This window comes from Thermobia domestica, chromosome 9 (genome assembly GCF_964235325.1).
Source record: "Thermobia domestica chromosome 9, izTheDome1.hap1.1, whole genome shotgun sequence".
NCBI lineage: Eukaryota > Metazoa > Arthropoda > Insecta > Zygentoma > Lepismatidae > Thermobia > Thermobia domestica.
The window spans coordinates 162392578-162419458 of record NC_137462.1 but is presented as its reverse complement, the minus strand read 5'-3'; the positions used below and the strand labels follow the sequence as shown (position 1 = coordinate 162419458).

Here is a 26881-nt window from a genome sequence, read left to right as displayed (position 1 = left end):
CCAACTTTCTGTTAATCTTTATGCCCCCCGGAGCCTGTGGGCCCTCCCGCACGGTATGGTCTGCGGTTCCGTTAAAATTATTGAGGGGACAACATTGATAAATCTCAAAGCCATACGAATAAATATTATTTCTAGAGCCCCTAATAGTAGATATTTTTTACTGAAATGGGTCCACGACTCATTTTTGTTCTATTTACCTTTTGTGTGCTGTTTTATTTATGTAATGTATTGACCCTATTTAATGCTTCATTTCTAATTTCATGTTCGTATCATATATGGAGTAAGAAAATTTTGTCTTAAAATGGGCCCCGTCGAACGGCGGGGAGCTTTTCTGGAGGGACAATTGCTCCCCTTCCCCCCCCCTCACAAGTTACGGCTCTGCCGATGACGTAGCCTCAACTTGAAGAACGTTTCGTGATATTTTCCTCATTGAGGAACGTCTATATAACTTGTTTTTGAGTTAAACAAGGAAATCTCGAGTAAGTCATTAAGACACTCACACAAGTTGCTTATATTTTCTTGTTTATATTTTTAATTATATTTTGTTTATATTTGCTTGTTTTTGTTATATTTGAGTATCTTGTTCATATTTTTCCATGAAACGATTTTAACTAGGTATTAGTTTGGGTGGAAGGTTAAGTGTCACGGTAGGTGAGTAGTTAGTGCAGTGAACTTCTATTCGGTAGACACGGATTCGAATCCGGTCCAGGCTGAAACTTTTTCAAGTGTTTCTGTTTCAATTTCAATTTCAATGCATACTCAGTGTGACAAGCAAGATATTCTCTTCCCTAGAAAGAAAAAGATGTTGGAATAAGGAGAATTGGAGGTCTGTCAATGGAGACAATGATTTATAAACTTATTCCCAGCAGTTGTTCTAGATTTGATATTTTCGTCTACTTTCAAGCATTTTCTGATTCATGTGTGATTTTCTATTTCTCTGAATATACAGTTTCTCTGAAATAATAAATTACATACACAGCAAGATTGAAATTAACGTTTGATTTTCATTGGACAACACGCTCTGAAACAGAGAGATTGATCTCAGAATGGAAAAATGTTTCGTGCGTCATCTACTCACAATTTTACTTGCATAAAGACTTCACTCAGTGGTACCAACAGCTGTCAGTGCCGAGAAAAGTTATATAAAAGTTGGGTTGTATCTGCCTAGGCGTTCTCACAACTGCAAATGACCTGGACCCCAAGTAATGGATTTAGAGATACTTGTGTGAGTGGCTGTACACTACCTGACAATATTGCAATAAATGGATATTTTGTTTCTGCACTTACTGGTAACGCGTGTAGCTGTTAATTTAACATATCCTAAAGCTATTAATCATTATGCATGATATAATAGGACTACTCTGTAAATGTTGTGAACAGGAATGTAACGAAAGATACAGGATATATCCACCTATATATATATACAACAGTACGTTGTATATTTGTATGTTTTTACTACTTGTAAATCCTTATTTTATTAGGGCGTAAGAGATTTTAAAATATATACTAGGCTGATTATGTAATTCGAAGAAAAAAAAGAAAAAGAAATATGTTAATTATAATATCGATATAAAAAGATATTCAGATGTTTTATATGTTTTAAATAATAGGATTTTGGACACAAGAGATAAATAAAATGGATTTTTATTCAACGGAGTTGGCATTTTAATGGCTCAATAATTTAAAAGAACCGTTGTATATATATATATATATATATAGGTTCAATATACTACCTTTAAATCACGGATGGGATTGAGTATAGCCCGCTCCCCCCAGTGATTTTTAACGAATCATAGTGATTCTAACGATTCATACTAGTTCATAATGAATCGGAATCGCATGTTATAAAGATCTTGCGGTAAGGAAGCTCTTTAGTATAAGTAGTAAGTAGTAGTAGTAGTAGTAGTAGTAGTAGTTAGTGGCAATAGTAGTAGTAGTAGGAACGGGTTAGAAGCCCCGCAGGGGTGGGTTGGGTTCTGTTCTCGATATAAGTAGTAGTAGTAGCAGCAGCAGCAGAAGCAGCAGCAGTAGTAGTAGTGACTCTTCCAGTTCCGGTGACAAAGAACTGGGGGGAGCGGGCTATACACAAGCCCAATAGATCACTGGTTGTGAAAAATCGCCATCAATAATTATATTGATAGTATCTCAAATTGATTTTTAGATGTGGGTCTTCCGAATAGAACGCAACGAAATTAACTTTATATCGTGTCGAAAACATAAACATGCAAATGGCCTTGCTTTCAGATGTTAATGTCGTGTTATAATACCCAGTCAGGAAATGGCAATAATAGCCTCAGAAATATGGAAAGAAAACAACAACTACTACGCATGCACGTTCTCCAATAACTCACATAAACAAATGGTATATTTATAATACTGCCAATTCACAATATGCAGTTGTGTTCAGACAAGCCGAAAGTGTAGTGAGATCCTGTTTCTTTAGGAAGGTATCTTTTCTGTACGTAATATTTTTCTCGGTAATAGTATACATGAGAACCCCTTGTCTTCCGTGCGCGAGGATACTTCATATTATATATTTATACGTTACCAAATTAAATCACTGCGTTGTCTTCATTATATGTGCTTAACATTCTATTTTTACTTTCTAGAATAAATTTTGTTGATTTCGATTCGAAAAATGTTAAATATTTTAAAATTTATATCATGATGCAGACCAAAATCCTTGTTGCATATAATGTAATGCGCTATAGCATATAAAGTACAAGGGCAAATAGGTACGTTCTTTTTTATTTTCGTATCAGTGGATAAGTAAATGAAAGTGGGTTTGTTACCCCCTTTCTAAGTTCGTAGATACTCAATGAATAATCCCTAAAAGTATGAGCGTCCAGCTTCTTCTGGAACTCAGACGGTCTTACGTATACTATATCCTTTTTCTCTTTTCTTCTGTTGTTCTTGCATAAGAGATAATGCAAGAACTTCTGTTGTTTAATAAGTAGGGACTTCATTGTGTCTGTGTGGTTTTATCAAATTCAGACATTTTCTACTATTTCGAAATAAAATAATGTATATGCTCAGCACTTTCTTATCATTTGAAAAATCTGCTCCTATCAGTAATCTTGCCAAACTTATCAGTCTGCCCGGACATAGTTAAATATCTATCGGAATTATAAGGATTTAAATTTTCCTATTTATACAATGTAATTTCTAATTTGTGCTGTTACCATGGGCACCCGAAGGATGGCAGGGGTCCCACTGGCTCATGAAAATGTATATATGTATCAAACCACGTATATAGCACCACGTAATATAGCAAACCACGTATATAAGATACCAGAAATACCAGACGACGTAATATAGCAACCACGGAGATGTCCCCCTAGAAAATTTTCTTTGGGCGCCCCTTGAAATCAGTGACGTATCTAAGGGGCAAAAGGAGCTTGTGCCCCGGGCTCCGGATTGGGTGGGCGCAAAACTGAGGAAATATTTATTTTCACTATAAGGCAAGGAAAGGAGTTTTAACAAATTAAAAAGATCATAAAAAATACTTCAGAAACGTAATAGGACAACGACTCGCCAACCTTAGCACCATACTCAGAGCATAAGTTAGCTTTAAAGGTATCTTTCGAGGACATTGTAAAAACCTGTGCAGTCAAAAGAACTCGCAAAGTTAAATTTTAGTTCCCAGATTTTTGTGTTTTCATTTAACTTACATCGATTTAAGAGACTTGTGTCCGAGTATAATACTCGAGACAACAGTTTGACTGTTTGTCATAATTAAATATTCTATGCTAAAGCAAAAGACTGTTGATTCATTCTATACATATGCACCTCCCGATGTAATACCAAAAACAATGTGATTTGCAGTTATTATGATAAGACTATAAGAATGTTATGCATGCTACTCTCAGATTATTTGGCAAATACTAGACCCAATTAGTTTGGTGTTTTATCTTGTACTAAAAATTAAGTACCGCAATTTGGAAATCAAGCTTTATTACTTGAAGAAAAAATGGAATTACTGTGTGATGCCAATATCAGGTATAGTTGGGGAGCGTTTTGGTTTGGTTGGTCAAGAGCGGGTGGGGGCGACGCTAAGGCAAGTTCTTGCCTCGGGCGACAACTAGCCTAGTTGCGTCGCTGAAATACATCCCGTTCAGTTAGGACTAGCTCAGGAGAGTAATGTTCCCGGAAGTAGGAACGAAAAACACAGTTCTGATTGGTTGGCGTTATCCATTTCTTGCCGTATATATTTTTTGACGAATAAGTTATATGAATAGACATTCTTATTTATATATGTAGCAAACGTAGACAATATCTCAGTTGCAAAAGAAGGTACTCATGGATCGTGTATAGGTACCGGTATTCATACAACAGGATGGGACTCCAGCATATCTTACTATTCATGAGCGTGATTTCCTTAATGAATAATTTCCAAACCGCTGGATTAGTCATAGTTCTCCAACATCTCCATCCCGATAGAAATGGCCCCCAGGAAGCCCGAAATTAGAACACCAGACAACTCATTATGGGGAATAATCAGATCACATAACTTTTATCGTCGGTACAAGACAGATAAAGATTTGCGCCGAAGTGAGGAGGAAGCCTTTCGAAAGATAAACTTTTCAGATGCTCTGCAAAATGGCGACATGGAGATGCATATACATCTGCGTATAAAGCACGATAGAGCAGATACACATACAGTATACATACATACATACAGTAACATGTATCAATGTAGCCAATATAAATTTAGAAACATCCATACTGACTAACAAGAATAATGACTTGTATTGAGTACTGTTCGGAAACGTAATACCTCTCTAAATAACTCAAAAGGTGTATAATTGTGTAAATTCAAATGAATACATCAAGAAACAAATGAAGTTGAATATAAATTCCTTTGATGCTGCAGGTAAATAGCTACAGGCAAATGGTTATCGATCTGAACCCAGGTATTCACATGATCAATATCGTGCAATGCTTGGTTTATGTTGAATTTTGAATCGGATCCCATTGAGTGCCCCAAATGCAACTTTGTGGTGTTTTAGTACACATATGAGACTACAATCTGAACAATTTTGAAAAAAATGCAGAGGGACATTTCTATGCCAAATTCAAAATTATAATCTTAATTTGAATTTTTGAAGGGTTATTTTTTTATTTTCAGGTCTTTTAATATAGTACAACTTGTAGAACAATCTTTAAGCTCTCCAATGGTGTTGGTTTCACGTCTCTAGTAAACATATTAACCATTTTATAACAATTTTTAATAATCACTGTAACTGAAAAAATGTATTTTTTTTGACATTTTTGAACACCCTGTATGGAGACACTTTCAGGGAGGAGAGGTAATATGTGAGATTTTTTCATCTCCCACTGTAATAAAGCTGTACACCAATTTTTACACAAATCTGAGATGGTCGTCTGATGACTTGTTGATTTGACATGGAATGTCCCAAGAGCTAGTTGCTCTGGAATTGCAAACTGATACTGTATTGGGACTGAAGCTCGATATTCAATTCTATAAAAAGGATTGCCATCTTTCCTCTGCATGTGTTTTTGCTTTATCTTTCACTAACCTATTATTATTTAAAGAAAAAAAAAAAAAACAGACACAACGAGATTGTATTTGTAGTGTTAAGTCTTTCTGGGTACAAGGGCTCTTTCTCTCCCCTTTGTTGTTCATAGCATACTTAAAATCCTGGCTTTTAAGATTTGTTCTTTCTGGAGAAATTACGGGGCGGCAAATGATGCTATTGCACGGAGCGGCAAATTGCCGGCCCTGTTCGCCAACTAAATATTATAGTAGTGTTCAGATTCGCCAAATATAAAAAGAAAGTTAAGGAACATTAATATTTATTTATTTACTTTCTATTTCAGCCAGTTTGTTTCACTATGTACTGCTATGTCAAAATGAAGCGCAATGCAGAAAATTGATTTAGAACTGGTTTCAAAAGGGAAAGATGTATTGGACTGCAACAGTACATGCAGTCTTGTTCCTATTAAATGGTAACTACTATGTATTGCTTACGTGAATGAAAAATGTAGAAATATTGGGATATCTATCTATTAATAATAGTTATTAATTACCATATTCATTCGATTATTAATTACCATATTAAGTCGACCCAGTGGAAATCAAAAAAGAAATTTGAAGCACACAAAACATGAGGAATAAATTTTCTTACTAAATGCTAATAGATTTTTTTAAATTAGTGTACTTTTTGGTTCTTCATTTGACTTTTTCTTTTAAAATATCAATTATAAGAATACTATCGTACTCGATCGACGAAACTTATTCGACCTTGACGAAGATTGAGATACTGATGGAACTGCACAAACTTAGTACACATTTGAAACATTACGGAGTCCAGGTCTTCGGTTTCTGAGTCATTAATAATTAAATTTCGGGTTGAACTTACTGAAATGATATTTTATATGGCGTATTATCGACAATATTAATCCGATCTTTGGTAAACTTGGCATGGTGATAGGTCTCAACAAGCTCAGTACGCCATACAAAATATTATGGTACGTAGACAATTCGTTCTCTAGTCATGGACCATCAACTTTTGGGGTTTGAACTTCGTGAAATGAATAAATTTACTGAATAGCTATCGCTAAAACCCATCCAATTTTGACCAAACTTAGCATGATGGTAGACGTTGATGAGCTTCACACATATTCAAACGCATTATGGAATATTGTGGTGGACAGGTCTTTGGTTTCGGAGTTATTGGCCATCGAAGTAAGGTTCGAACTCACTGAAATCAAGAAATTTCATTAAAATGCAATTGTTGGAACTCATCCGATATTGACCAAATTTGGCATGATGATAGACCTTCATGAACTGAATAGCCATATGAAGTGCTATGGTTCATATATGGTACAGATATTGGTTCTCGAGTTATAAGTCATCAAAGATGGGGTTTGAACTTCTTTTACTGATAAATTCAAATTTTAAATCTGATGATCAATAAGTCCAGAACCACAAACCTGCATCATCATCATCATAGGTATTCTGCATTATTAGCTGATCACTTGAAACTTCCATGCTACAGTTTTCTTCATCTTCACATACGATTTTTGTTTTGATATCGCCTATCAACTGTGGCCTCCTTCGTCCCATTCCTCTCTTTTCTTCCACCATACCTTCTACCATGTCCCTCATAATGCAGTTCCTTCTCAGCCAATGTCTCAACAAATTCTTTCCAATAGAACATTGTCAAGGGGTCAAGTTGTTTGAGTAAAATCAATAATAATGATAAAGTAGTATATGAATCTTCTGCGAATTATCCAGTGTACCCCACGCGGAGTTTACGTGCTTGAAAATCTCACATCTGGATTTGGAATCTCCAGACTTGATTAAGGAAGCAATGTGACTTTTGACCTGATCATGTAACACAGTCTGGTCCTTATGACAAACCGGATATGCCCTTAGTAGCGTTACCCGCTGGTTTAATTACTAACCCTTGTGCCCTTGGTGCACATATTTCCGGGTTCGATTCCTGGTGGGAGAGCATTAAAAATTTACTGTCATTAATCATTCGCCTCCTTTAGCCTAAAAGACATAGTCGTCGGACGTTAAACTAATAAATTTCCATTTCTTTCTTGATAGAAACTAATATCCGCTACAGTTAGGAAAAAACAAATACTCTGACGAGGCATCAATTAATCTATACAATGGCAGATACCTATTTGTGATGGCGACATTTTCGGAGCTTTTTAAGTTGATAAAGGATGTCGTCTACTTTACAGGCCTTGTTAACGGTGCCGACTCTAAGCCGAGGGGCATTTTTTGAACCAATAAAAACGTTTTCAAAAAGTTAGCTTGTAATAGGAAAAATGTGGTTTTCTAGGAACGTAACTCGCTTTGTCGTGGTCAAAAGTATACGTTGAATCAAGAATAAGTATTTACACAATAGTTATACAACAACTTAGATCTAATGCAATATCTATAGGGTCGTTTAGGAAGATCTCGACACTTGTAAGATCTGGCAAAGCTAGATACCATACACGCAAACAAGAAGAAACATTCAATAATGGAAGGTTAGTGTCGAGTCTCAGTGACAAGTTGCATAAGAAGAGAAATTAATTTTGCCTGTTGCAAAGGAAGCAGAAGTCTTTAAAATAGGTACACTCATGTCCAAAATGATTGTCGCATATCTAAAACTGTCTTCTTGTAAGAATATAATTTGATAATGATTTTGCAAGGTACTTTTAATATTGATACTATGTGTACAAGGACATGTATATTTGTGGTAGATTTCATAGGAAAAGAATTATAAATACGAAAATTAGAATGAGTAAAACAAAATGTTGCTAAAAGGACAAGAAAGTTTTATTTTCGTTTTATTGTTCTTATTTACCGCTCTTTTCACATGAAATTTGCCACATACAAGTATTTGCAGATTAGACACACACTAATATTATAAGAAATACTGGTCGAATTTGTTATCAAATCATATTCCTACAATAACATATTTATAGACATGCGACAATAATTTTGGACATGAGTGTACATAAAGCTTTATTTAAGGAAAAATATCCATGTCATAAGTTTCAGTAAGTCAAAAATAAGGTATAGCGGTAATATATATTGATGAAACGAGGCAAAGGAAGGGCATATATTATGATAGAGTATGCCCTCTGAATGCATGTGTGTCAGGATGACACACATTGCTTCTTACAGTGACAACTCGTACCAGCTTTTGTTGATAAATGCATTTAGAGGATAAATCGATAGTGATTGTAGGGAGATTTTGATATGTATCTCTCCTTTGCTATAAGGAAAATCATCAGACAAAAGGACTACCGTTTGGCCCATCTTAGGTGTATACATCACAGGTTTAGGTTACATAACAAACACGCTTTATCAGTTTCTGGGTCATATAGTCCGGTATAAGCTTAATGGTAAAGTACTTTTGATTTTAGATTAGCACAATACATGTGTCAAAGATCCTGATATAAGAAAGCTTCTAATGCTCCCACTAGACAATACTCAAAATTAGCTTAATGTAGCTTTCTTCCGCAGTTTGAAAGATAATTTCAACTTATCTTACGACAACTTTGTTCGTAGGAAATCTGGCAAAATATTGTGAAAGAAGACTATGAGAAAGTCAGTTTCAGTTGAAGAAATTAGCTTCTGTGGGATTTTTCACATATAGAGTCCGTAAATGATTGTTTTAAATTGTGATTTTCGATTATTGATTATTATGCGTAGGGAAATATTGAAATACAATATGCTGCAAAAAGGTTGAAAACAAAGTTGGTTATTAACGAGCTTACATTATTTCACTGTTTTTATATTTCAACTTAATTGTAATGAATTGCAGCAAAGTTTGCAAATAAGCCATATATAGATAGTAGAAATCTTATGCCTAGCAGAGTTGGAGTGGGTCAATGAAAACTTGACCCACGACCCACTGACCCACCACCCACCGTGACCCACGACCACTGACCCACGGCCCACCATGACCCACCACCCATCATGGCCCACTGTGACCCACCATGACCCACCGCCCACGGTGACCCACTTTGACCCACCACCCACCGTGACCCACTCTGACCCACCACCCACCATGAACCACTCATCCACTTTGACCTACTCTCACCAAAATCCATCGTCATCAACTCTGAACACGATTCACGGCCCCTTCTGAACTGACTAAAGAGTTTACACTTGTAATAAAACAAGACTGTGAAACTGTCACTAATCGGTTTGAATTTCTAGTCAATCGCTCAAGCACCACTCTGTTAGAATAACGGTGGATCTGACGTTTACAATATAAAATGGTAAAGTGTTTATCAGTGAGGAAATTCAAGCATTTCGAGGTGGGGGGGGGGGGGAATTATTGTGTGCCTAAAGTATACTTGTACTAATAGAGTATTCTTGCAAGCGTTAATTTCTGAACGCATTCCACAAGAAACTTCTATTCGCAGGAAAATACCTCTGTACAATATGGAAAAGGTTATGGTTTCTCAGTTCACAGTATTTTTCTCACAAAAGACTTGAAAAATCAGTTTTTCATAGGGTATACAGGTGCTCGGGTACCCTATGTGAGAGCATCTCCATAAAGTATGCTCATAATTGTAATTTGTGTAATCACTAAAACACCACGTTAAATTTAAGTTACAAATATGCATAATTGCAATTATTATGAATATTTATTCAAAAGTAGTTTACCTAAAGCAAAGAAGATAGTTACTAAAAAGTAGGTACAAAGTTGAATAACACAAATAAGCCATTAGTAATACAAGTATACATTTTCCGTAACTCGTAATTTTCCACCTTAAAACAAATCTGAAATCGGATTTATTTCCTGTTGGTAACTTTTTGGCGGTAAATCATCCGCAGTGGAATGATGTCCATCCTTCAGCAAGAAATAACTAGCTCGTCTACTTTGAACTTGTCTAGCGGTGGGCCATTAACATTGATGAGCAACAAGTTAGACAATGTTTGAACACTTAATCTATTTCTAATATCAGTCATCTGTAAATTCATAAGGGGAAATCCCCGTTCGCATTCTGTCGTGGAAATTGATAATACTTCTACCCGATTTCTGCAACTTCTCATCGACAATCTACTTGTTAGACTTAAGTCTGATAACGATTTTTCTTGGTCAGGTTTCAAATACTCAGCAAGAAGTATAATCTCTCTATCACAATACAACATCTTTTCTATATCGACCATGTCATTTGGCAATGTCGACCCATGTAGAACAGAAACTTCATCTACCACGCCTTTGATAGGGAATCTTGTGAATAAATTATCAATTAAAGCCTGATAAACTGATGACTTCTTATTTGTTTATAAATTTAATTTTTGTAATTACACATGAAGGTTCCTGGAAAGTGTTCAGAGATGAATGGGAATTTCCCTCCTTCTTCCCCTTCAATTACCACACTGATGTTTGCCATGTGCCAAATTACGATGAATTTCAATTAAATTATCATAATGTTGAATTATCGATACTTTTCAGTGGAAAAAAGGATGAAATTTGTAAGTTCCAAATCAAGGTAAGAAGACCAACGTAAAGGGGGAAAATAGTGTAAACTTTTCATATAATTATGCGTACAATCCAAACTTAAAATTTCCGTGTAATTAAGCTTACAGTACAAATTTTATACCTATTTTTCTCACAACTTTATGGGTTGATTGCCCTGTGCTGTAAGCCCTCCATATAATAAACATATGCTTCAGCAATCATTATAGCAGAAAGCAATGGATATATGAAACCAAGCACTGTATTTTTCGTTTCTGATTTTTTTTCCGAAACCCCATCGATCGTTTTCGATCATTTTTACAAACCAACTCACTACCAATTTTCCATATATAGAAAGTCCCCCCCCCCACATAAAGGAGAATTTTAAAAAAAAATGCTAGAACACATTCTGTTTATTTTCAATAAAGAGTTCATACACTGAATTTCAGCTCCGTAAGTTTAACGGCTTGCGAGATACTCATTTTTTTCGCAAAAATTCGGATCCTCACTATCTCCTTAGTATATGATGCATTATAATAAAATCTATATAACATCCCAATTTGGATTAAGGCCTAACTATATACCAAAAGTAATTCCATTTGACTTTGCAATTTGACCGTGATCATCAGGCACACATAGTTACATTCAATTTTTTATAAATTTATTTATATATTACAGTGATTCAAAAATGTATTTTTTCCAGTAGTTAGCTCTAAAAGCCCACAGGTCTCGAAAGCCAAGTTGTAGTGTAAGTCCTATTGCTATTATTACTATTAAAAATACCAATATCCAAAAGTGCCCGAAGTTCTTTTTTCACTTGGTTAGATATACTCACCTCAGGTAAGTAGACAGAAACAAGTGGAAAAGAAAGGGAAATGAAGGTCTTGAAAGTAAAACGGAGACAAATTTACCAGTCTTCAGAAGATACTCTCTACAATGCAGTGAGCAGAGAGGGTCGGTAGATCATACTGAGTCGGTGAATCGCAGTGGGTCACGGTGGGTGGTGGGTCACAGTGGGTCATGGTGGGTGGTGGGTCGCAGTGGGTCACATGCTGTTGACCCACGACCCACTGACCCACTCAGAAAACTTGACCCACTGACCCACTCCATCTCTGATGCCTAGTATTTCATTGCGTTTTATGTTTTTGTTGTAGAGGACACTGTTTTCGAAGATGTGAAGGATTTCATTGTTTATATAGTATCGACATCTCCCATACTAGGCCTAAGTGTCTATCTTCCGCAAAACTTCCAAAATCTACTGATCCGCACCATTCCGTTTATGTGTTCTTGCATTTGCAAGTACTACATTCACGGGCAAGATTTTGTGTTTTATAGCAAGGGAAAGGATTATTGTCAAATATGTCGCTTTTGCAAAATAAAATTATCGTAAGTTTCAGAGTAGTTTTGAGTTGTTGCTTAACGTGTCGAAATGTCTCTAAATGACCCTAATGGTTAGGCTTTATCATCACCGTAACCTACTATTATTTGGATCTCTAGTGTCACATAATAATTGATATTCATATAGCTACTCTCAGGACACAACGTAATCCTCAATTATAATAGTATATACACTTACTTTTCATCTTCAAATAACTTTAGATCGAATAACTGGTTCAGACATATCAATCTAATTAGTGTCGACTGTCGATTGGCGGTCAAGCTCCGGTTCACTATATCCGACACGTGCAAGATGGGGCTTAGGTCTGGGCCGCCAGGGTAGAAGGCACTATATACTCAGTAGAGCATGCTAGTTGCCCTGAAAATAAAATGAAATGAAATTTTTAAGTCTTACGTCCCACGGTTATGCCGGTTAAGCTAAAGGAGACGGTAATAATGAGAGATGAGTGAAATGGTGGAATGAAGAAAGTGGGAGGAAACGGGAAAACCCACGAGCACGGTGTTTGTCCACCACAAAGTTCACGGCGCGAGCTGGAATCGAACCAGGGACCCCAAGCACCTGTGGTGAACGCTCTACCACTGAGCCACCGCGTCCCCACTAGTTGCCCTGATAGTATAGGGATACGAGCTACCTTGCTGGAAGACGGAGTTCCCAAAAATGTCCAGATAAGGTCGGGGTACAAGCAGGGGTGGACTGGCCATAATCAAGTACCGGCCCGATGGCCGCTGCGCCCTCCTCACATCAGTGGCTTTGCGCCCTCCTCGGGAGGGGCTAAGACCCGTCTTAGCCTCGGGAAGTCGCACAGTTTCCTCTCTGAACACAATTTTAAAAAAACAAACAAAGCTACATAATTATTTTATAAATTCGCTAGCCTTTGGGCAGCTAGGGCTCAACCCCAAGATCACGGTATTTGCTCGGCCTGCGGCCTCGCTCTTTCTGTTTTCGGCGTGGGAATGATATTAATGATATTAGATTTACCCCTAAATATATAGATTTGACTCTAATATCGGTCATTTTGGACGATTTTTACATATCACCAGTACCAACCCCACGCTCCGCCCCAAAGTATTTGCTCGGCCTGCGGCCTCGCTCTTTCTGTTTTTGGCTTTGGGAATGTCATTATAATGATCTTAGGGACCCTGAAATTTATAGATTTGACTCTAATATCGGTCACTTTGGATGATTTTTTTATATATCAACCCTCCCACTCCCACTGCTCCGGCCCCAGATCCCGTCTTTACTCGGCCTACGGCCTTGCCCTTTCTGTTTTAGGCTTTGGTGGTACCATTATTGATCTCAGCGACTTCTAAATATATTGATTTGACTCTAATCTCGGTCATTTCGGATCATTTTTACGTCTCTCCCCCCACTCCCGCCGTTAGAGGCGCTAGTGGCGTTACATAAAAATAAGACTCCGTTCAAGACTTACAGATGAACATCTGGAATCATTGTTCTTGATGAACCCAGAAAGAGACATTCTGACCAAAATAGACAACAATCTTGTTATTGACAAAATGTGTGAAAAAAGCAAGGAGATGCGAAGGCTTCTTCAAGCATAAAGCAGTGACTTTACTTTCAATTTCCAGTTTTGCTTTTGAATTTCTTTTTTCGCTAGGTAGGTATATAATTCTAAATTTACTTTTGTTAATTTGTAGTAAATGTTTCATGTATACTTTTTATCAACGGTTTTAAAAATAGATAAAAAAAAATAAGTTAATGTTATGATGAACATAGCTTTAAAAGGACAGAAGTATGAAAAATAGCATAAGCCCCAAACTCAACTCAAATCTCCAGTTATAATTAGGCTGTTAACAAATGTAGCCGAAGAATTTAAACAACTGGTGTGATTTTTGTAGTCTCAGTTAAAGTGTGCAGATTTATATAGGCCTAATATACGAGGCGTATTTTTTAAGTAAGGCCGTTTGAACATAAGTACACAACGAAAGGTTATTTCAAAAAAGTAAATGTATTTTCAGAAAATACATACTTTACTCCATTTTTCGACATAGTTGCCAAGTTTGTTCAAACACTTATCATACCTCTCAACCAATTTCAAAATACCCTCTTCATAAAAACTTGCCGCCTGCTCCGATAACCAAGAATTCACTGCCGTTTTCACATCGTTGTCATCATTGTAACGGTTGCCACTGAGGTGTTGTTTGAGGTGGAGGAACAGATGGTAATCGCTCGGCGCAAGATCAGGACTGTAGGGTGGGTGGTCTAAAACTTCCCTGCCAAAACTGTCCAACAAATCGGGGGTATGACCTGCAGTGTGAGGTCTTGCATTGTCATGGAGAAGAACAATGCCCTTTGTCAGCATGCCGCGTCGTTTGTTTTGAATCGCTCTGCGTAGCTTCCACAGAGTTTGGCAGTATGCTTCTGCGTTAATAGTGGTTCCTCGTTGCATGAAGTCGACCAACAGAACACCATGCCTATCCCAAAACACCGACGCCATGATTTTGCGCTGGGACAGAGTCTGTTTGGCCTTCACCTTTACAGGCGAGTGTGTGTGTCTCCATTCCATGCTCTGTTGCTTCGATTCGGATGTTTTGTCTCCAGTTACGATCTGACTCAAGAAGCCGTCACCTTCTTCGTGATAACGAGTCAAGAACTTCATAGCACACTCAAATCTTTGGTTTTTGTGGTCCTCTTTAGGAGTTTCGGGACCTAACGGGAGCACAGTTTCCTAAACTTTAGGTGTTCAGAAACAATTTTGTAAACCACTGATCTCGACACGTTAGGAAATTCGTTTGAGAGACCTGTTATTGTGAAGCGCCTGTTCTCACGAACCCTCGCTTCAACTGAAACCACTAAATCGTCTGTAATCGAAGAAGGGCGACCGGAGCGATCCTCATCATGGACATTGTCACGGCCATTTTTGAATTCTCGTACCCACTTACGCACTTTGCTTGCACTCATAACAGTATCACCGTACCCTTCGCAAATCTGTCGATGAATTTCTGCAGCAGACAGGTTACTTGCTGACAAAAACCGTATCACTGAGCGAATCTCTCACGCGGCGGGCGACTTGATAGTCTTAAACATTGTGAAAGCACAGAACACAACCGTACAGGTCAGCTACAGAGCTGAAACAGAGCACAGTTGTTCCCGAGGCATGCCGGTACACGACGCACACGCTAGTTGCGGTATGCGCGCGAACTACTAGTGTCTACAACAAAACGGACCTTACTTTAAAAACACGCCTCGTATTTAGTACTCAAGGTCTCTTTGTTTGTTTATGAAAATATTGAATTTGTATAATTCTATCGTGATTAACTGCAATAGCTACTTAATCTTTTGTTGTTTTTTGTGTACTAATTTTCCGGGGGAAGCCCCCCGGCACTTTCTTTTATTAGGAGGGGGTATTCCATACAAGGGAAAGCCTCGGATGGACGGCGCCCTTCCAGAGTATGTGACCGCGCCCTTTTTACATAGCCAGTCCACCCCTGGGTACAAGAGACACAAATGTACGATGTGGTAGTCATCTGGCCTGAATATGAAAATCATAAGCGAGCAACTTGTGAGGCTTATTGTTTTCCATTGTAAAATGGCTGATATCTGTTATACTGGAGGGTGCGAACACCGATGAATTTTCAGCTTCCTAGCATGTGATCAATACCAAAGTGCGTATAAAGACTGGTATTGTGTTCACGACAGAAACAGTAATTTGCTTAATTCGATTCCTCTCCATTTACCTCACCAGTACTGTCTCTTCTAACACCATCCGAGGCGCTCTCGACAATTAGTAAGAGGAGCGCGCAGGAACATAACTTGCAACATTTGTTTAGTGTTGTGTTCCTAGATTCACATAGAGAGGAGCCAAGGGACAATGATTGTGAGTGCACTGGCAGTTGTTGTTTTGAACAATTCTCCTGTCGAATTGCTCTCTGGTTTAATTGCGGGGTTACTTGGATTCACGTCTTTTGTGAGAATCTTTTGCCTCCTATAAACCACTGACTTATTACAATCCACGGGGGAATTCTGCGGAACTGCGACTCGGGCTCTCATTCTTGAAGCCGAACTTGGAGTTGCAGGTACACATTTAAGTCAACACACAACTATGTTCGTCATGTTGACTGACGAATTTCAAACTAACAGCAGAATTCCTCTACAGACGTAACTAAGAACACTCTACCCTTAAGATGTAATGCGTGTTGTGACCTTCAAAGATCAGGTTGTTTTCTATAGAACCAGATTCCACGGTTTGATTTTCGTTCTAAAAGTGTACATCGAATGAGTATGTTCATTTTCTTTTCTTGATATGACATCATCTTTTTGTTCTTTCTTTTAGCTCTAAAAGTCACGGTGATATCAACTGGTAAAACAAAAACAAAAACAAAATACAAATCTTTAGTGAAGTCATTATCGCATATTGGAGATGCTAGTTCTGGTATATCTACAAATGGTAAGATTTCTGTTACTTCTAATTTAATTAATACCTGTATGATACACAAGCAACCAGAGACTGCTCTTGAAGGAAGTCACATCGAAAAAAAAATAGTTTTATCACTTCAAATTAAGGGAATAAAAGTGATCTAATGTTGTCATTGTATACAACAATTTGGAAATAAGGTAACTTTTCTTCCTTTAGTTAGGAGCGATAAACTTTTTATTGCCGATGTAACTTTCCCCACGAGCTGCGCCTACAAGCAACGGAGAAATCGTAATGGTAAAAATGATTATATGTTCATCAATTCATTGTAGTTTATTTTGTAACCAATAGACATCATTGACTCATTCTTGTGGAGGGTTAATAATAATGAAAATGTATATTACGCTTATCATTATGCAAAGAATCACCAGATTAATGTTTCATAGAGTCCAAGTCCCAACTAATCGATAGGATTCATCAGAAGTAAAATTATGTAATTATATATAAAAAAAACAAAACTATACCACATTCTTCTCGACTTATTGTACATAAGATGAAAACGTGACACGATGTGCATTATTAATTCGAATTGGACAGTGCTCGAAATCAAAAGTTAACTCCAAAAGGAATAAATCGTTAAATAAGTAAGGGACTAGACTATGCTGCATGGATTGGAATCGAACCAATGACCCTTGGAACCAGAGTGCTCTATCATTGAACAACCATACCCAAATTAAGTCATTCATGGTGTTTCCAATCCTGATTTCAGGACGTGAACTTCGTCATTTTTGGTGTCGTTGGCTACGAGATGAGATTTGATGCTACTTGGTGCTGACAAGTTTCGTGCGAATAGAGTTTTGTCTCAACTCTGTCCACGGACGAGTTCTTCTTCTTCTTCTCATCTCCATAGGCGGAACTAGAGAGGGCCAGGGGGTGCCGGCCCCCTTAGAAGCCAAACTGGCCCTCCCCAGAATTTTTCTACTGGATGAAAATAATGTTATTAATTTGCCCAATTTATGTATAACAATTTTAGTGATGCTTACATTCGACATATTTAATAGTGTCTATACTCGTCTTCCCATCATTTTTTTAAATATGGTTTGGTGCCTGGGTTTAATAAAATCCCTAAATCAATGTGATAGTGGACAGTATAGCGACCTCTCAAAGAAATAATAAACACTTCTGACCAGAGTATATACACTTGTTTATTAAAAACTAAATTCCAGTGTAACAGTTTCAACAACGTAACGTTGTCTTCATCAGACACTAACTGAAAGAGATATCTTAGAGCGCAGTTATATATACTAAAAGTGAAAGTCCTTGTGTGCATGGGAAGCCACCTGGGTCGGACTTCCCCGGGCGTCATCTTCCAGCCACCTGCCCTGACTTAATTACCCTCCCACCTGTGTTTATCTTTTCCAGACACACCTGTTGTTTATCCTGACCAATTGCCTTAAAACATTTTCTCTTAATCTACCTCCGATGCCTATTAGAAATAAATAACAGACTATACTACATACAACTGACTATAAATACAGCAATACAAATATATATATATATATAGACATAAAAATAAACTATAAAATATAACAATATATAAAACTCTATATAACTATATACAATATTAAACTATAACAATATATATACTATTAAATATATGACTATAAATTACATATAAATATGTTCAATCTTGTTTTTTCCCTTCAATTTGTTCTAATAATTTATCCCATAGATCATGTATTAACAGTCCACTTGTCCAGTTCATTAATTTGTCACTTTTCTCTTTCTTTATTCTTCGTGCTTCCATCCATTTTCTTATCATTGGCCTATTCTCCCTTTCTAGCCCCTTTACACCTTCCCAATCTATATCATGTCCCGTTTCTTTAACATGTTTATATATGGCATTGTTTTCTCTCATAAGTCTCACATCATCCCTATGTTGTTTAATTCTCTCCCTAAGTTTTTTCCCTGTTTCCCCTATGTATATCATATCACAATCCTTACACGTCACTTTATACACTACACCTTCATCTTTTTCACATATTTCCTTCGTTTTACTTTTCGCTTTCTTGATCATTTCCAAAATTCTTCTTCCTCCTTTTCTGTACGTCTTCACACCACCTCTTCTAAGTAAGTTCCTTAGTACTTCTGTCTTCTCCCCGATGCTCTCTATCCCGTGCCATTTGTTCTCCTCCTCTTCCTTTCTCTCCTTTCTCCTTCCTTTCCTTCTTTCCTCTTCAATTCTGTTCTTCCTTAACTTCTGTCTGTTGTACCCGTTCTGCTCTAGTAAACTGTGGAACTTCTCTATGTCCTCCTTCTTTTTCTCCTCTTCAGTATCTATTTCTTCTATTCTTCTCTCCATATTCCTTATGAAGTTTCTTTTGGTGCTGTAATCCACATCACTTCTTTCGTGGCAATAAACTCCTGCTGCACATTCTTTCCTATACCATCTTGTTGTAAATCGTCCATCTTTTCTCTCTATAGTCATGTCCAGGAAGTTTATAATGTTGTTGTTCTCCACTTCCATTTCCAGTCTTATCCCTTTTTCTTCATCTTCAACCTTCTTTACGAATTTTTCCAGTTGTCTCTTTGTTCCTCTCCATACTCCCAAACAGTCATCCACGTATCTGCAAAACAATATTAGGTTGTTTCCACCTTCTTTTATCACTTTCTGCTCCCATCTGTTCATCACCAATTCTGACAACACTGGGCTTAATCTTGAACCTATACTTAGTCCTTCCTTGATCTTGACTAGTTTGTTCCCTATCGTACAAAAACTATTGTCCCATATTACTCTCAAGGCTTTCACTATCTTCTCTTTCTTCCAGTCTCTTATTTCTCTCCCTTTCATCTCATCTTCTATGACTTTCACTATGTAATCCCTCTTTATACTCGGAAACATTGCTTTAACGTCAATACTAAACATAATTGTTTTCTCCTTCTTATTTCCTATACATTCTAACATTCTTTTCACTTCCTCCGTATTCTTTACTCGATGACTCTCTTGACCTATCCGTATCTCTTCTGCTATTTTTCTTAACTCTTCTTCCAATGGTTCTAGACAGTTTCCTCTACAGTCCAACACTGGTCTTAGCTTAATCTCTTCCTTGTGAATCTTCGGGAATCCTTTCATCTTTGGAATCCTTCCTTCTTCTTTTACCCACTTTTTAAACCCTTTTCTTCTTCCATTCTCCACCACTTCCTTGAGTACCTCATCCTTAATCTTCTTCTCTCCTATGACTTCGTATGTTTCATCACAAAGATCATCCAATTTTCTTTCATACCATTCTTTCTGCATCACTACCACTGCACCTCCTTTGTCCGCTTGCTCAATAACCACGTCTTTCCTCTTCCTCAGTCTTTTTAAGCCCTCCCTTTCTTCTTTCCTAAGGTTCCCCTTTCTAACGTAAGCATTCTGTCTCACTATCGCCACCGCTCTCCTCCTTATTCTCTCTCTCTCTTCTTTGTCTTTCACATCCATGATAGCTTCTTCTACTGAAAACACTACTTCTTTGATATCCACTTTTTCGTCTTTCACTTTAAATTTGTGTCCCAGTTTTAAGAACTTTCTTTCTTCCTCCGTTAGATCCACATTTCCTATAACTACCACTCTGTTCTCTTCACCAATTGTCTTATTCTCTTTTTCCCATCCTAATATTTCTCCTTTCCTCCCTAATCTTAGTCTCTCCTTTTCCCTAAAACTATTTTCCCATTCTTCCAAATTCTTTACTACACTCTCTCTTGCAAACACTGATAGTCTATCCACCTCTCAACTTGCGCTATGTTTTTTTCTTTTATTTGATAACTTCATTAATGTAAATTATTTTGAATTGTTTCAAGTAATTAACATTATTAACGTAGTGAGTTTCTCTTGTTTATCCAATCTTGTTATTGTTTTATTTATTGCATAATAATGTTTGAATAGTTAAGATTCTCAGAGCAAATTATTAAGCTACACTAAAAAACAACAGAGAGGAAAGAAAGAAGCCGAATTCTTGAACTGCTAAACTCAAGCGATTGTTGCCTTCTATATACATGCATATAATACCCATTCAAAAGTCACTATTCAATATAATTTGTTGCTTTTCCTTATTATTATTATTATTATTATTATTATTATTATTATTATTATTATTATTATTATTATTATTATTATTATTATTATTATTATTATTAATGAACTGAACTTTGTGGTTACATTCTTAATGTATAAACTGTAACCAGGCGCACACCCAGAAATTTCAAGACAGGACGTTATTGCAAGACAGACAGGACATTATTCTGCACCCGAGTAAACGATAAATAATTTCCAAGTAGCGGAAGTCGTGCACCCAAGGGCCACTTTTTATATTTTGCTTTTGAAAAATGTGTATATTTATGTTATGCTAAAGAAAAAAAATATGTTCCTGATAACCTGATATTTTTGTTTCATACTGTAAAAAGTTAAATGAGTATCGCAGCAATAACAAGATCCAGAGCAATTTTAGCCGAGCAAGTCATGTCATCTCTTGGTACGGGGGGGGGGATGTACCAAGAGACTTAAATCATATTTTACCAGGGACAACCATACAGAAACCATAGCTTGCTTCCTCACTCTCAATAGAATGTGAATTTTTGCATTCCAAAAGCGAAATATACATTTTTCGAGTCGACACATCACTTTTACAGCACATTTTCGAGACGAGACAGCTACAAATCTTGTCTTGTGCGCATCCCTATGTACGTACTTTCCGTATGAAACAATATAGGCGGTCAGGATCTCAAATACAAATGGACGTATATAACATAGGGCTGACGAAGGTACAATACATATATGTATGTAATATAAGGAAGACTGTTAGATATCAGACATCCTGCAACGGCAAGATGTCATATCCAAGGGTAGTGGCTATGTAGCATACGGATAACGTATGTTCCGAACTGATTTCTGTAGTAAGCAACAGGATTCCGTATATTTGTACAATATACCGCTGCCCAGAGAAATGCAATGAGTATGGAACTAGGCATATTGGTTTTAGACGAATACAAATTCATAAGTTTAATATAGCTACATCAAATAGGTATCAATCATCATATTGTCCCTTGGTACGTGAAAATTCGTGTCCCATGGTACTTGGATCGTGCTATTTATAAATAAAAGTAAATTTAACGAAAGGAGTGCATAATAAATTAAAGTCATCAGAATGTAGAAGCAATACACAGGTATCTTAACAAGGGCACCCATGTTGTGGTTTCCAGGGGGGCAAGAAAAAGCGACATTTCAAATATATTTTCAAATTTTGCTGTAACTATTCTAAAAATTCTATTGAGTTTTCGATATTCCGAAGTACAATTTTCTCTAGGGAGGAAAGCGCCCCCTTGCCCCCCCCTGATGGGCGCACTTGTATCTTAAATGTGCTGGAGCATTTACTTGTTACTTCCACTTACGGGCAGCAAGAAAAACTCTCCAAAACACAGAAAAAAACTTTCATATACGAGAAACATATATTGTCTTCCAGTTCACTTGTTTCTCTCTATATGCAATTGCTTTATGTTTCCCAAATTAAGTATAGAAAACTGAATTCATTGATAGGAAGGCAAAATTGATATGAAATTCAGGAGGGTTATGTTCCCTGGTGCATTATGTCTCAGGAACGTATCACTTCCCCTACTTTACCTATAGTCAAAAGAAAAAATTAAAGAACTAGGTTGTTTTTATAAGAAAGGAAATAATACAGATATAATGTAAGATAAAATCCTTAAGCCACATTAATTATAATTTCTCTGTTAATAGTTTTATTAAGAAAGTGCACAAATGTATGTCAAGTTACTATGATTGGATGCGGTCCAGGTCGGATGTACTTTCCATTAGTGCGCCATGGTACAGACAAAACACAATCATTAAAGAAAGAAAAGATTTTTTTTGAGGGTCCGGATCCGTGGGTGTTCCTGGGCTATAACCATATTTATACTGACGGACGCTAAGAAGCTCATATGTAATTCAGGAATATTACAAGAGTTGACTTATATATGCTACTAAACGTTGAATATATTGCTTATAAAATCTGATTTAATGATTTAAAATAAAAGTCCCTTTATACAATTTAATTCGCTTTCTTTCTCTCTCTGTTAAAATATTGCGAATAACATTAGCAATAAAGTTGACTGAGTTGATTTTGAGTTTAACGTCCCGTTGAGCACCGAGGCTATATGTACCGTGTTATGCAAAAGTGAACTAAGCGCCAAATTTTGAAAATCCACGTAAATGCGACGATTGGTTCCTGATAAGCATTAGAACGTTTTGCACAATCGAAAAGAGAGGAAAATCAACACCTTTCAAAAAAAAGAAACAATTTCACTTTTGATTACGGCTACACTAATGCTGGACATCAACCTTTAAACGTAATTTTCTCAAAAGTATGAAAGTGGCGCTTAGTTCGTTTTCGCAGGACACGGTACATATGAGACTTGGACCTACTGATTAATGTGGAACTTTGCTGGTTAAATCTTTGGTCCATGAAATGTTTGTTGCAGTGTTGAATTCAGACTTTTGTACAAGCGGGGCAATAAAAATTTGAGGGGCGGGGCTCTGTTCTAAATTGCAATAGAGCAACAGGGATTTGTCATAACAAAACTCGCGACTTATTGTCTGTTTGGTTGCAATAACCAACATATTGCCAGTTCTCCCTAATTAACGTTGTAAAGTGTTTGTGTGCTTCTTTATCTAATTTCCAAGCTTTTATTTGACTTCGATTTTATACGAGAATGTGGTTTGTTAATTAGAACAATTAGGCTGGGCAAAAGAAAAAAACTAATTTTCTTTAACAAACAAAAATCCTTGGTCTTAAGACTTTTATTTCCGAAAAATATAAAAACAAAGCAAATATTTCAATGCACGTGTATAGATATTCTAGGGGGGCGCATATATATTCTAGGGAGGCTCAGCTCCTCCTCGTTGAACATACCTGAATTCAGTCTTGGGAAGTAACGTAACGCAAGTAACGCGTTACTTGTAACGCGTTACTTTTTCAGTAACGTTTCCTAGTAACGCGTTACATTTTTTACAAAGTAACTTTAACGGTAACGCGTTACAAATTTTTAAGTAACGTACCTAGTTTGCGTTACTTTTTCGCGTTACATTTCGGATGAGTAACTACAATATATGTATATTTTTTTCGGAAACAAATGTTTCTTTCCTGTAAGTGAATTTCTCAGAATGGAACAATGGAGCATGAACGATGTCAGTGACCGACAATTCCTGCACTGTTCGCCTTATGACCTCTAGCAATGAAATTAGCATGTAAAACCTGTTATCACTTTCCATCTTAATGCAAGGCGAAACGGGAAATCTCGATGTGCATTTTCCCGTTTCGCCTTACGAACTTTACGTTGGTAGGCTTGCAAATACATTCATAGATACAATTTGATTTGTTTATTTACATAACAAAATATAGTGCCACTTGCTGCTTTTGGAAGATAAGGACAGCCTCAGGGAAATCACGTGTACTGATTGCAAGCACCTGGAAGATTTTGTTTTAGGTTTTGACAGCTCCAAATTAATACATTCAGTGAGTGAACTACGAGTGCAATGGTACTGGTAGTCTATTTTACTTTGAATGGTGTTGTTTTTATAAAGATGGAGAACGAAAATATTTTATCGTTCGAACATTTGAAGGAATGCTTTTTCTTAAAAGCTGAAGATGATGGTGAACAGCAGTGGCATATTTAGGGGTGGGGCTTAATCTCCCCCCCCCTCGAAATCTTACTTACTATAGTAAAGTATATAAAATATCTTGCAGAATTTTCACATTTTCAGGCAAAGCCCCACCGAAACAAAATCGTAAGTACACCACTGCTGGACAGAATTTAAAAATAAAGTGGTGCCCCGGCGGGAAATATTTATCAACAATTAGGGTGCCATAATGAACGACATTCAGTAAGGGTTTAATATGAATAAACGGTGTTCTAATGAGCAGGCCTACTTTATTGATGTAATGTTGATGGTATGTAATATTAGGGTTCTTTTAGATCAGTTTACATATCCTAAAGTCCCGTTGATTATAGAGTTTGGAACAACTAGCTTTAAAAAGCATGTATCGATTTTAGAGGTATTGGCAATTTTGATTCACCCCCAGTCCATGTTTTCTCATTTCGTCAGTTGTAGTGTAATGTTTCTCTATATTCTGTAATTTTACATAGCAACATTGTTATTATTATATAATTAGTTTAGCAGAATAATAATAAGCAACCATTTTTTCTAACGCATAGGAATGGACACGAGTCAAGCTAAAACTCGACTCGAATCCAAGTCTAATTTTGAGTCGAGTCAAAAGTAATATTCTCGAGTCGAGTTCCGAACCGATTCACTGTTTTTGGCGTCGAGTTTCGAGTCGAGTCGAGTTTGATAAGTGGCTCGCTCGTTTTAACTCGTTTTGAAATCATGGGCTGATTACACTGGAAAGCGAAAGCCATGAGAAATGTAAGCTAAGCAGTAATATGGAATACTTTTAGTGTTGCTCACGAGAGGGGACACTGCTCGCATCTCGTGTCGTCTCGATAGCGAGACTACAAGAAATTTTTTTATAACAAGCTTAGCTCGGCTCGGCTTAACTAAGCCGATGGCTCGAGTCGGCTCGCTTGGGGTGAATTATCGGCTCGAGCTGGCTTGGTTGGGATAAGCCATCTGCTCGGTTCGACTCAACTGAGCGAAAGGCTCTAGCCGACTCGGTTGGGTGAGATGTTGGCTCAGCTCACTTCTCGGTTTGAGTCGATAGTGAATGAGCTGTGAGCCGATCTGCTCGAGTCGTTGACAATTCTAAATCCGGGCCGAGCAGTTTTGAAGATATTTGGCCAGTGCCCTATAACTTTTAACAACGTTTGGCTCGAGCCCGAATACTCAACCTAGACCCTCAACCCAAATTCAGAAGCTCGTGAACAATGTCCTTTACTCCTAGACTTCACGACTACCGAGGTTGGCAATCAACTACTCTTTTAGTATTCATATATAAACCGCCTATCTTTCATGTTTATACACAGTATTGTTATAATAATAATAATAATAATAATAATAATAATAATAATAATAATAGAAGAAGAAGAAGAACAAAAAGAAAATGTAGTAGTAGTAGTACCATTGATAATAATTATATTGTCTATGTAAGATACTTGAAGAGAGTACTCGAAACTATACACCAGATTTGACTCGACTCGACTCGAAACTCGACCCGAATTCGAGTCGAGTTGGAGGAAATTTTTCAAGCCGAGTTCTCAGGTCGAACTCAAAGATGTCTGTTTCTAGTCGAATCGAGTTTCAAAGAAAACTTGCTCGAATTCACTCGTGCCCATCCCTACGAGTAACGCAGTATGGTATTTTAGTCAATGTTACATTACATTAAAATGTTCATATAGTTGTCAAGTAAAAATTTGTCCTTGTATTTACATAAATCGATTCAGAACGTGCAATAATAATAATAATAATAATAATAATAATAATAATAATAATAATAATAATAATAATAATAATAATAATAATAATAATAATAATAATAATAATAATAGCGGTAGTAATAGCAGTACGGAAAACTGAAGTAAGTAATAAGATTTTTTCCACATATTCAAAGTTTCGGACCTAAAAGTAACGCGTTAGTAACGCGTTACTTTCGAAGTAAAGTAACAGTTACTTTTTTGAGGCAAGTAACGCGTTACTAACGCGTTACATTTTAAGAGAAAGTAAAGTAACTTGTAACGCGTTACATTTTTATAAGTAACTTACCCAACACTGCCTGAATTCAACATTGGTTTGTTGTATCAAATTTTATAATCACTTCTCCTTGACCATTTGGGACACTTATCATAGTAAGTCTTCCCAAAGTTTTTAAATTGTAAGATGTGTAATTTAAGATTTCATTGAGAAGATAATGGAAAACGAACATCTTTTATAGGAAAACGAGTCCCTCAAGTCTTCTCTTCCCGAAGTGTTGACCTGTTTCTTTTTCTTTTTTTTCTTTCTTTTTTTTCTTTTTTAAAATATTGAAGTTGTACGGGAACTTAGCCAACTATATTTCTCCGATTTGGTAGTTTTACCTACCATTATTTGCTTCTTTTTTTAGTTAAAAATGTTTTGTGTATAAAAATGATTGTATTTCTTTTTTCGCAAAGGTTTGTGTAATTAAGCTGTAACACTAG

General features: G+C 36.8%; 1 protein-coding gene across 1 annotated transcript in view; it reads left to right on the top strand.

Annotated features, from left to right (window-relative positions):
• Window positions 1-5839: 5839 nt before the first annotated feature.
• Window positions 5840-26881, top strand: part of LOC145694190 (uncharacterized) — a 28228-nt gene continuing 7186 nt past the window's right edge. Inside the window, exons 1-2 of the mRNA XM_081770302.1 lie at window positions 5840-5970; window positions 16637-16750. Coding sequence (XP_081626428.1) covers window positions 5925-5970; window positions 16637-16750 — 160 coding nt within the window. The 5' untranslated portion in view covers window positions 5840-5924. The remainder of the gene's footprint in view (window positions 5971-16636; window positions 16751-26881) is intronic.